The following is a 13,307-nucleotide window of genomic DNA, read 5'->3' on the forward strand; positions in this document are numbered from 1 at the left end:
GCGCTCCCTCGAGAATCGCACTCTTTACTCCATTCAGGGGATTAACGCTGTGCAGTATGTGTGTGTGGGTGTTTTTATACGGCGTGAGGACCGCTGTGAGTTTTTTTACCCACATAGTGGGGACATTTTGGAAATTCGGACCTCTTTTTCAGGGCTTGATTTTAGAGTATAGGTGAGAATTGGATTTTGGTTCAGGTTAGGGCTATAAATGAGATAATTATATATAGAATTGTAACCTTATTAACATTACCCCCCCCCCCCTCCCACCAAAAAAAAAAGCCATTTAAATCTACTGTCTGCAAAGGTTAACTTTTTACAGGTTACAACTTATTTTGAATCCGAAAAAATAGCATAAAATGCATCAAAGTGGCTGAAGAAAAAAAATAGTCAAACCTTGTTCAAACTAGAAATACTTTTAACCAATTCTACTGTTTGATGATGAAAAAAAAAAATATGTAAATTGATCTGAAACAATAACACCCACATCTTGAATATTTTAACCTGAAAAAAAGGTATGAAACATTGTGCTGAGCTTTTCCCCCAATTAATATTGTTTAATGTGATTTAGGGAAAAATATATGAAAAAAAACTATTATTATTATTAATGAATTAAAATAATTTAGGGAAAAAAATCTGCACATTTCATAACCATTTTACATATATATATATATATATATATATATATATATATATATATATATATATATATATATATATATATATTTTTTTTTTTTTACCAATATTCAAGGCATTGATGTTAATGTTCTAGGATCAATTTACAAAACAAAGTTCTAATGAGTCAAGTGTGTGTGGCACAAAAATGGATCCAAGGGGTACTGACTTGAGTTGCGGGTAGACGTGGTCCAGGTACCACTTGAAGGGTTTGCACTTGAGCTTGCGTCTCAGCTCCAGCCGTCCTTCGATGCTGCGGACCAGAAAAGTTCCGTGAGACACAAAACGTCACAGCGCCGTCGTCATGGCGGGCCCGGCGGAAAGATGGCGGCCGGCGATGCGTCAGAAATGTCAGCGGCGCCGTCTGCGTGCGGCTGATAACTGCTGACATTTAAAAGCAGCCGACATATTTTGCAACCCAAATGCAAATGAAGTCAAGATGACACCGCCACCAACATGTGATGATCATCATCAACTTCACGCCGTCTGGAAGGAGTCAGTGTGTGTGTGTTTGTGAGAGTGTGTTTTTATGTGAAAGCGCGTGACTATGTATTCTTACTCTCCGTACGATTTTCCTCGAGCAGCCGGCCGAGCCGAGTAATAGAAGAGGCGAAAGTCGTCCATCCAAACCTCAGCTGTGCGCCGTGTGTTCCTAACGCACACAAACACGCATACACACACACGCACCTTGTTGATACTGTGAGATCCACGCCGATATATATGAGAACATCCAGAAATATAGAGGAGTCACCACACTTTTCTATGGAATCTTCACAAGGATGCAGACGTGTCGCTTGATGACACTTGACGCATTTATGCTAATAGCCTGTATGCTAATAACATGTTTGAGAAAAACAAATTATGCTAATAGCCAATATGCAACTGGCCTGGATGCTAATAGCATTTGTCCTTTTCCTACACATTTTTTTTTACCATATATATTTATCCTATATGTAGGAGCGCCGTCACACTTTTTGGTGGAATATTGACAAGGAGGTAAAGGTGTCATATGATGGATCCACTTCCTGTTTACAGACTCTGACAAATTATAACTTTTATGTTGATAGCTTGTACGCTAAAAGTCTTTGTTATAATAGCCTGTATGCACAGACCCTATATGCTAATAGCTTCTATACTACTACACTGCATTATATGCTAATGGACTTTGTACACTGCATTATATGCTAATAGCCTTTGCTCTTTTGCCCACATAGATTTTTTTCGATATTATTGATCCAAAATGCAGGAAGCCCATCACACTTTTCAGTGGACTCTTCACAACTAAGCAGAGGTGTCATATTGCGAATCCACTTCCTGTTTACAGACTCCCATATTTGAGATACTTTATGCTAATAACCTGTTTGCTAAAAATTATGTTACTGGTGTATAAGCTACTAGCTTAATAGCTATTGCTATAGCTATAACTTTATAGCTATTATGATATCTTATATTCCAGTTATAAGCTTATCGTTTTTTCCCACACAACTTTTTTACGATATTTATTGATGGTAGGTGCTCCATCACACTTTCCTGTGGAATTTAAAGATAGAGACAAAGTTGTTGTATGATGGATCCACTTCCTGGTTACGGACTCCGACAAATGATAACATTTATGTTGATTGCTTGTATGCATACCTGCAAGCTAAGCGCATGTATGCTAATAGTTTTTATGCTACTACAGTGTATGCTAATATCCAGTTTACTAATAGCTTTTGCTCTTTTCCCCACATTGATTTGTTACAATATTATTGATCCGAAATGCAGGAGACCCCTCACACTTTTCAGTGGAATGTTCACAACGACGCAGAGGTGTCATTTTGCGAATCCACTTCCTGTTTACAGACTCCCATTGAGATACAATATGCTGACAGCCTTAATGCTAATAGTCTAAATACGGATAGCCTGACCGCTAATAGCCTTTATAATAAAAGCTTATATGTTTCGAGCCTGTATGCTTGTCGTTTTCTCAAACAATAGCGTTTGTTTACATACTTGATGTACGTGTTGGCGTTGCCCTCCGGGAAGACGTACGGATGCTTCTTCCGGAACACGTGACCCACACGGCTGCAAGGAATGATCTCCAAACTTCCGCCACACTGCCACACCCGGAAGGAGATCTCTGCAACCGACATTTAATTTGAGTCATTTTAGTGTTAGAAGTACATTCCTGAATCTGATCCATGGACACACCTGTTTGATTTGTGCATTTGTGCGGTAAAACCACTCACCAAAGTTCTCGCCACCCCATATGTCCATGGCCGTGTCGTACTTGCCCAGGTGTTTGAACCACGAGCTGTCGATCACGAACAGGCCTCCGGCGATGATGGGCGTCCTGTCACGTGGGACAAATTTCAGCATCCCATTTGTTTGTCTTTTTGTTTGTGCGTGTGTGTTGTACTTGATTGGCAGGGTGGGGTCAGTGCGGCGATCCTTCTCCTCGGGTGATAGGCCCTCCCATTTGAAATGAAGACTCCAATCAAAACCTGATGAGGATAAAAAAGAATACATCAATCCAATCTCTGACTGTATTTTGAGAAATGCCCTAGGTCAGATCTGAAGTCCAAGGTCAAACCAAAGGCAAGTGTTTGGGATTAGGACTGGGTCAGGATTCAGGTGCTTGGGATTAAGCCGAAGTCTGGCTTTTCTCAAATCATAATCAGGATTCACATTTTTTAGATCAAGTCTAGTCAGATTTAAAGTCATTAAGATTGAGAACTTGGTTTTAAAGGTTTTAGGCCCTAGAGATAAGGTAAAACATTGAAGTCTTTGCTGTGGGTCTGATGAGGTCCAGGTAAAGAGGTGGTGTTGGTGTACCTCCTCTTAGATCAGCAGAGGCGGCAACGTAGGCAAAGGTGTCCATGTTGATGATGTCAATAACGGGACTGACCACTCTGGTTGGATCCTGAGGGAAACGCACATGTAAAAAAGCAAAATATGAACATCCATCCTTTATCGCTTCCATATGCAATTTGTTGCAATTGATAGATAAGAAACATAAATAAATGGAAAAACAATTGTTCATTGAGGCTCGTATCATCAATAATATCAACTGGAGTTAACTGGATCTGACTTTCTGCGGTTAAAAAAGACCTTGCCATCCAATAAAAGATGGTTTTGTGAAACCTTTGCAACTTTCTGGCTCACTAGCGCCCCCGTTAACCTTTAAACGAGATCCCGAGTGGCCGTTAAAGGATTGTGGCCCGGCTCCAATGTCGCTCTGGCGTCCCGTCGCCTCTACACAGGGATGAAAAGCCGGCTGGAGCTGGCGGCTTTAATGATGGAGCGTGCCACCATTAGCGCGGTCAAACGGCCGCCAATAATATTAGTCGGCAGGTGGGACGGTCGCGGGCCATTACCCGCGGGGTGCGCGCTCAGAGGACGGCGGCTGTGTCGCCATGCACACGGCCTATTGAAAACTGGTCAGACGAATCCGTGTGCTTTTTAAAAACGCTTGACTTTGCTCGCCTTTGTTGTTGTAAACTGCTGTTAGAACGAACTGAGCCAGCAATCAGATTTGCAACTTTGATCCTGTATCAGGTTTTAGGTCTTTTAGATTACAAGGGAGTCAGGTCAGAAATCTTGGGAGCAAATCCTAGGTAAGGTCATCCATTTTTCTGGCTAAACTAAGATCAGTTCTGAAAGATTTCATACCAGTCCATGGTCAGGTCTAAGAGTCATTGAGATTAAACCTACGTCAGGTCTGAAATCTTGGACTAAATCCTAGGCAAGGTTATTTATTTTCAAGAATCCTCGAGATTAATTTTAGGTCAGGTCTGAAATCTCGGAATAAATACAGGTTAAGGTTATACATTTTTCTGGCTGAATGTTTTAAAATTAGTCCAAGATCAGGTTTAACCCTCCTTGAGGTTAATCCTTAATATTCAAATTAAAACATTAAAATCATACCATGGTCAGATTATTTGCCGTTGAGATTATTCCTGGGACAGAGCCTAAACCTTCTGAAATAGTCTAAAATCAGGTCAGAAGTTTTAAATATTAGAACCACGTCAAATTGTACATGATTGCAATGATGATAAAAATAGGATGTGTCAGGTCATTTGATTTTGCGATTAATCTCGGGATAGGATCTTAACCCTCTGATATGATGGCTAAATCAGATCAGAAGTTTCATTAGTTAGATAGTATTAGAAGTTAGATCAAATTGTACACTATTAAAATTAAGATAAGGACTGGTTGGAAACCTTTGGGATTATGCAGGACCAGTTTTGGGTCCTGAGTGATCAGTTTTTGGGAGAATTGTCATAGAAAATTTGAATAAGTCAAATATGAAATTTTGAAATGCTTCGATCAGGTGAATTTTGTGGTTACTTAAAATCGGGTTCTCCCATTTAAATAATTAGATTAGGTTAGGGTTCATCTTTTATTACAATAGTTCAGGTCAGGATTTATAGGCATGAGTCGGGTTTTATCATTTATGAAATCAGACCTGGGACAGGGTCTAAAACAAGGTCAGGTTTTACCATCTTGAAAATATGGACAGCTAGTTCTGCCTAAATGCCCTAGGATTTAGGTCCCAAATTAACCAGTAAGGGCAATTACAATTTTAAACCTAGAGATCAAGTCTTGTTTTAAATCTTTGAGATGGTGCCGTGGCGAGGTTGTAAATATCTGCGACTAGGCTACATTCTAAACATTCAAGATTAAGCTTGGTCAGGTTTTAGTTGGTCAGGTTTTTCGCATGCCTCCTACCAAGAGCTTTTCCTAATATTTTGGTGATCTTATTTATAAAACCAAATAAAATGAATAAATATAGACTGCCATCATATATTATCATCTATGCAAAAGAGAGAAGGATTTAGTTCTATTTTAGGCCTTGTAGAAGCTTCAATCTTGGGCCTCCAGACATTACAACATTTAACTCACTCGGATCAATAACACATACATTTAAATCTCAATACAAAGTGCAGGCCGCCAAGCGGCGGGTGATGGATGACTCTTTCATCGCACACACACACAAACACACACTGCGCATGAACACGGATGATGCAGAATGAGGTGAATGAGATGGATGTCTCCAAGTGGTAAAATCATTGATGTCAGCAAAGAATTTTGCTGGCGTTTGGAAGGAGCCAGATGGGTGAAAGAAGGGGACGCCTGAAGAGGTCAAGCGAAAGAAAACGAAGAGGAAGGAGAAGAAGGTTGAAGGATAAGAAGATCGATGAGAAGAAGCTTCAGGAAAAAGGAAAGCTATGAAACGAAGGAAGCGGACGCAGGTGTGTGAGGACGGCATCCACCTGTTTGATCCTGTGGAGAAGAGGGGGCAGCCAATCCTTGTTGACCTCACAGTGACTATCCAGGAAGGCCAGGACCTTGGCGCTCGCCGCATCGGCGCCTCCGACTCGCGACCGGATCAGACCTGATTCATTAAGGTTTAGGAGGAGACCTTTGACATTTTTTATTAGCTTTCCTTAATTTAGAATGCTGTGACAGGAACAGTAAAATAAATTTATCTTTTTAAATTAAAAGCATGAAACATGAAGCAACTTATTGCAAAGTTGTGTTCATAGCGCGAAACACTGTATGCCTTTATTTTATTTAGTCTTAATCTAATAATCTAAAGTATTTTAATGCCGGGCAGGAACAGTACATATATATATATATATATATATATATATATATATATATATATATATATATATATATATATATATATATTTTAATTAATAGCAAACTAATTAGAACATGTAAAAAAAAAAAAATCACTGCAACATTTCGTTACAGTAACTCCTTTGCAAAACATTGCATGCCTCTATTTCGTTTAGTGGTGATATAATAATAAAAAAACTTTAATGCTGTTACAAGAATAGTATGTTTATCTTTTCAATTTAAGAGCAAATGAATTGGAGGATGAAGCAAATTATCACAAAATTGTGTTGTAGTGACACCTTTGCAAAACATTGTATGCCTTCATGTTCAGTTTTAATCTAATTGAAAATGTTTTAATGGTGTGACAGGAACAGTTAGCATTTCAAACTAAGAACAAATTAATTGTAAAATGAAGCATATTATGGCTAAAATGTGACTCCTTTGCAAAACTGTTGGTTGTATGTGTAAACAAACCAAAAAAAAAATCTGTTTTTACAGTAAAATACAGCAACTCGTTTGCCAGAAAAATGCCATTAAGTAACGGAAACACATTTTCTACATTTACGGTAAAAAAAAAACGAAAAAAAAAAAGTATTGATCCTGTTGATTTTCGCCTACAGTCGGTCATTGTGGGAGACGGGGATGCAACCTTTTTAACAAGCCTGGCACATGACATGAAACAGGAACTGAGTCATCACTTCCTGTGTGTGTGGACGCATGTGTAAATGAGCTTGTTAGTCAAGCCGGGTTTCTCTTCTCTTTCAACTAAATGCTATGATCAATATTCACTGACGTGTGTGTGCGCGTGTGCATGCATGTGTGTGTCAGTGACATTGTCAGAAGTTTCACGCGGTGCCGTCGGGCCGAGACTCAGCCAATTTAAAATCCCATTTCATCCTCAATAAGGCTTTATTTTCTGCTTGGGCGCACGCACGCACGCACACGCACGCACACACACACACACAGAAACAATGAAGAATGGGCAACGTGGTATATGAAGGTGTTTTTTTTACAACTAACTGCTTGTGTGTGTGTGTGCGCGCGCAGTTTTGGCTTGGTGCGTATTTATGGGTGCCGAAGACAATCAAGAAAGAAGACCTGAAGTCATAAAGTGTTAACGAGCCAAACGGCTAAATTGGCCGTGCGTGTGTGTGCGGGCGCGTGATGTAATGAAAGCGGGCAGTGACACCGTGTCGGATGCCTTCGCCTTCCTGTCGTCAAAGAAGGGGAACAAGGAAGGAAAAAGGACGAAGGCAGCAGGCGGATAAAAAGGGCAAAGTAGTAGAAGGTACGAAATGTATTCCCATTAAAATGAACACTTGCAGCTCCTCTCCAGATCATTAGTGCAGCACTTATATTAAACATTCAATGCAGGTGATAAAGAATACATGACAAGGTCTTATTTTGAATGGGGATTAAAAAAGGACTTTAAACAGTCTCACACCATCCGTGTCTGGCTACATTTCGTGGTATCTCAAGGAGTATTTTGTGCAGTGGCGCTAGAAGATAGATTATGTTTATTTATGGATTATTTGCTGGAAAAAATAGCATCACTAATGATAATTATGTATAAAACTTAATAAAATAGAAGCAAACAACATTTTGCAAAGGAGTCACTATAATACACTGGAGCAATTGCTCCATGTTACATTAAACGCTAAATAGCATTAGCTTTAAGCTAAGTGTTGACTTAGCCACCACACTGCCGCCATAGTGTCTGTTTCAAAATATTGCTGTCAAGTCAAAGCATGAAAGAAAAAAAAACTGTTCAAAGAGGGCTCGTAAGTTGAATCGGAATATAGATTCAAAATAGCATTAAGCCAAGTGTTTACTTTATTTCACTGCCTCCATACAGGGTCTATTTTGGTTTTGCTCTCAAGTCAAAGCAAGGAAAAAAATCAGTTCAACAAGGGCTCGAAATTTCAATCGCAAAATTGAAGGAAAATAGCATTAAGTGTTGACTCGAATTCACTGCCACCATACAGTGTCTATTTAGGTTTTGCCCTCAAGTCAAAACATGAAAATCAGTGGAATCACGATTTAAATGCTAAATTTCATTAGCATTAAGCTAAGTGTTTATTTGAATTGTCTGCCACCATATCTAGGTTTTACTCACAAGTCAAAGCATGACAAAAAATCAGTTGAACAAGGGCTCATGAGCAGAACTGCAATAGCATTAGCTTTAAGCTAAGTGTTGACTTGAATTCGCTGCCACCATAGAGGCCATAATGTGGTTTTGCTCTCAAGTCAAAGCATGGGAAAAAAAATCAGTTCAACCAGGGCTCGCAAGTAGAATCGCAATACCATTAACATTACATTAAGTGTTGAATTCACTTTATCTAGGTATTGCTCTTAATTCAAACTGTCCGAGGGCTGATCTGAATGCGAAAAAAAGAACGTGCAATTTATTTATTTATTTATTTATTTGTAAGCAGTTCCTGTCACGCTTGTTCTCCCTCTGTATGACGCATGTAAATGCTGATAGGCTTGCCATGTCCTCTTAATCCGACACATTGTGTATCTGTCACATTCCTTTTGCATATCGTCATCATTGGCATTCTATTTTTAAGAGCGTGAAAGTGGATTTCAAGGGCCAGAAGACGCGTGACGTCCTCATTTAGTCGGATTCAGGCTCGTTGGACCTCACACAGGTGAGCGTAAAAAAAAAAATAAATAAAAGGCACATACCTTCTCTCTTGCTGTTGTGCAGACATTTGACTTTGGGCAATTTGGTGAGAAGCTGACAGTCGCTCGCTGAAAACAAAAGAGCACAACATGAAACATGCAGTGAAAGCAGCTCGCCGATGAATTATTAAAAATGAACTACGTTTTGTTGTATTATTACTGAAAATACTGCAGCCGGCGAGATTTTCATTGTTTACACGCGGCGTCCGCTCTCTGACTGCAAAATAGACGTCTCAATCTTCAAATTCAGGCTGAGGTTTATTTCTTTATTTATTTTTTAAATACCAATCCATAATACTGCTTTTTAATTGGAAACTTGACAGACAAATGCGGTAATGACAATAAAATAGAAGTTTAAAAAAGAACACTTTAGTCCAAAAAAGGCTGAATAATTTATTCTCTTCCAATTTTACTTCAAAAATAATTGTATTCTTAAATTACTGTGTATTTTCATCTTGGCCACCTGGGGGCAGTATGGGACAGACACTGCACAGGAACCTCCTTTTTTGGGTTCTCAGTGCGGCAGTAATATTCTTAGCAGAGGATAAAGAATACATGACTGTGAGCAGTGATGGCCGCCTAAAATTTCGACTTAAAACTTAAAGCCACAATATTAGGTTATTCTTATCTCGCAGTGTTATTTTTAATGTTGCTAATGTCATAATGTGCACAGACTAAAAACAGTACAGTTAACCATTTTGAGTTTTTAAATCAATATATAAGGCATAAGGTAGTAGCTGAGATAGCTAACTCGAATAATAAAACATGTTGATGATTATTTTACTGTTATTCGCAGTAAATGATTCAAATGTGTAAAATGGTGACCCCCAAAAAACATTTAAACACTTGAAAAGCTATTGTAACATAAAATACAACAAAATTATGTGCCTCTACTTGTTATATGATAAACATTGAACAAAGCTAGCATGCCAAAAAAATTAAATGCTAGCTGCTTACTTGATAGCTGGTAAAAACTGTAGGTAAAAATATTGCTAACATCTCTCCATTACAAATGTACATTTAGATTATGGATAAAATAATAATCACAATTATTTTGGTCAAAATTGAAATCAAGATTATTCATCCTGTTTGGTCAAACATGTTTATTTATTGCCCTTTTTTCTAATCAAGCAGTACTGTATATAAACAAGGCTTCAAGGCTTGATACTTACAAATAATAATAAACTAAAATAAATAAAGTAAATAAAAATTAAGAAAAAATAAGTCTCTTCAGTCACTCAGGACATGGCAAAAACTTGGCACGGGGGCAACACAGTTGACTTACTTGCAAACCACCAAAAAAAATGAAGCCTACTTAGAACCAAGCACATTCTTCTAAGCAAATTTTAATCAATTAGCTTTCAAAATGTCATTCTTGGTGATTTCAAACCAAATTTATTCAATTTTTTTTCCAAATTTTTCAAATGGGTCCTCATTGACAGCTACCACGGTATTCATTAGGAATCAGGTGAGAAACTCAACGCCATTTCACACTGGTAAATAATATATTGGGGTGAGAAGAGCAGACGCTTATGTCATGCAAACAAGTGGAAAATATCGCCCCCTGATGGTAGGATAATTTGCCATGTATTGTAACCGGCTTTATAAATGTTAATATCGCAGAGGATCAGATGAATTAATTGTGGCAGCCAGTATCGTGATTGCGATTAAAATCCGATGCTATTAATTTATGCTAACTTGACATAACACACAAAACACACACATGCATTGACATGGAGCTTCTTTGCCTGTACATCTATTTTTGCTTTTCACAATAAAGCATGATTTAAACTTACAAAAGCAGCTTGGTAACCATAGAAATGTGATTTTTGTTAGACTGCCTGTTTACATGTGTTGCACCACCGAATGTGTAGGAGGACGAGCGTGCGCCCTCACCGTCGTCGCTGAAGTCGTCCACCAGGATGATCTCATGGATGAGATGAACAGGAGTTCTGTTTAACACACTGACAGAGGAACACGATGCGTCACACACGCCTGTGCGTGCACACACACAAGCGCGCGCACAAACAAACTATCGCACATCTTATGACTCCATTACGTGCGCGTTTGAGTGAAGACATGTAAAATGTCAGGCTAAATTTCCTCCTTGGAAATGTGTTAGCTTTCTGTCGCCAGGGTGAGAAAAAAATATTTCATTATAGCTGGAGATTGAGACATCAAAAATTCATAAGTTGTGAGCCGGCAAAATGAGAAAATGTCTTTTTTGTCCGAGCACGGCTTTTATATTCAATATTTACACACGGCTTTGGCCGCCGGCGGGCGGGGTGGAGGAAGGGGAAGGCTCAACATGGGGGGGGGATCAAAGCCATAGCGGTGCTAATATGGAAAATAAATATGATTCAAACTCCACTGGGTTCAACGTAACCATAATAAGCAGCTTCAGATCTTACAGAGATAAACTATCAGAACTGATTAATATTAATGAGATGCATAATAAATAGGGTACAAAAAAAATCTGAGAAACATAGAGTTCAAATATTATACGGAGATAAACATAAACCTCATAAGGGTTCAATCTCACTGAAAAAAAGGCTGTTAATTAATATTTAAAAAAAATAAATAAATATGTACATGGGATTGAATGTCGGGACTCTGTAAAGATGTATAAATGCGTCTTTGGGATTGAAGGGATTAATATGAACATAATTTGATGGGTTCTGAACCACTGATAAAGATATGCAAATAATGTCATTCAAATGTTTGATATGTTGGATATATTATTAATTTATTATGAATAATTTATTATGAATAATAATGCAAATGAATAATACAAATATTAGCAGTATTATATATATATATATATATATATATATATATATATATATATATATATATATATATATATATATGTATATATATATATATATACTGTATATTATTAATATTACAAAACTTAACATAACTATTGAAATGTCGTTAAACATCTGTTTAGTAAACAATTTTTTATTTTGATAGTGTTGAGTTTCTTCTTGAGTTTCTCTTTCTTTATTTCTTTCTAAATACATCTTAGACAAAATATACATTTTGTAGGAAACTTCTGACAAAAGGTTAAACCTTCAACAGGTAAAAAGCTCCCCATATATTTTTAACAGTCAAAGAAGTTCTACAAAATCCCATAATAACAGAAATATTGAATTTTCACTTTTTTCATATTAAATAAAATGAATAATAAAAATATAAAGAAATAATATAAACAATAAAAAACAAAAGCTGCAATGTTCCCAGGACCAGCAGAATCTTTTTCTAATTTAACTGAACACAGAAATAAATTATTCAGTGATGGCGATTCACTCACTCACTCACTCACTCACTCACTCACTCACTCACTCACTCACTCACTCACTCACTCACTCACTCACTCACTCACTCACCCACTCAGTCCCAAAGACATATTTTTTGTTTATTTATTAGAGTACTTGGCTAAAGTAGAGTCTAAAAAAAGCCATTTATTACGTCAAGAAATTAACTACCTTTCAATTATTTGAGTACTTAAATCCTTAAAGTAATTGACAGCATTAGCACTTGAACTAATTGACGACATATTTGATGACATATTTATTTAAAGTAATGAATCTAAAAATCGCCTAAAATCAATGTTTACTCAAGTATTTCATTACCTGAAATAGTTGATTACGTTAGGATTTCATTCATTAGGCAACAGCCATTTTTAGAGGCTTTACTAGTCAAATACTTAAAAAAAAAAGAAAGAAAAAGAAATAGGTGTAGCTAACTGGGATTGAATTTCTGAATCTTAAAAAAATGTAAAAATATATTTGGGATTGAATGTGTTAATATTGGCTGTCATTTTTTTTAAATTGACTGACTGATATACAGTATATCAAAATTATGAATATTGGCTCTCGATAATAAGCCCGGCCAATAACCAAAAAATGAATATTTAGATGAAATTCCACTGCAAAAAATTTGCATTATATGTGACATAAAGATGGAATAACGATAATGATTTGGAAAAATTGATGTTCTAAATTGGGAAGATGATAAGCTGCGAATTGTTGATAAACTGCCATAAAGATCCCAATGCAAAATACATGTAATAAATAATAGTCCTAATGGCATAAAGATGAAGCTTTCTAAATCGAAAAAGATAGACTTGATCCATCCCGCTGTAAAAAATGATGATAATGAGGCGTTGCCCGCAGTGGCCCGGAGCGCTCCACTTGAGGGAATCCACAAGCTAAGTTATTTATAGTTGACATTTTATTTACTGCCCCGCCCCCTCCCATCACTTAGCGAGCGTGCACGCAAAGGCCAGACGGTTCAGGCTGCTAACTCGGCCAAAACTCGCATTGCTGTTTTGTTAG

At 37.4% G+C, this 13,307-nt stretch overlaps 1 protein-coding gene across 2 annotated transcripts in view; it reads right to left on the reverse strand.

Annotated features, from left to right (window-relative positions):
* The window catches only part of galnt14 (UDP-N-acetyl-alpha-D-galactosamine:polypeptide N-acetylgalactosaminyltransferase 14 (GalNAc-T14)), a 60,146-nt gene that overhangs the window by 5,079 nt on the left and 41,760 nt on the right, over positions 1-13,307 (reverse strand). For both annotated transcript variants that reach the window (XM_088404035.1, XM_088404036.1), the window contains exons 4-12: positions 10,861-10,928; positions 8,968-9,033; positions 5,928-6,049; positions 3,487-3,574; positions 3,071-3,155; positions 2,901-3,004; positions 2,665-2,791; positions 1,232-1,324; positions 842-925 (exon numbers count right to left, since the gene is read on the reverse strand). In XM_088404035.1, the coding sequence (XP_088260161.1) occupies positions 842-925; positions 1,232-1,324; positions 2,665-2,791; positions 2,901-3,004; positions 3,071-3,155; positions 3,487-3,574; positions 5,928-6,049; positions 8,968-9,033; positions 10,861-10,928 (837 nt within the window). The remainder of the gene's footprint in view (positions 1-841; positions 926-1,231; positions 1,325-2,664; positions 2,792-2,900; positions 3,005-3,070; positions 3,156-3,486; positions 3,575-5,927; positions 6,050-8,967; positions 9,034-10,860; positions 10,929-13,307) is intronic.

The sequence above is a fragment of the Hippichthys cyanospilos genome, chromosome 20, assembly GCF_059441005.1.
Source record: "Hippichthys cyanospilos isolate Australia breed blue-spotted pipefish chromosome 20, RoL_Hcya_1.0, whole genome shotgun sequence".
NCBI lineage: Eukaryota > Metazoa > Chordata > Actinopteri > Syngnathiformes > Syngnathidae > Hippichthys > Hippichthys cyanospilos.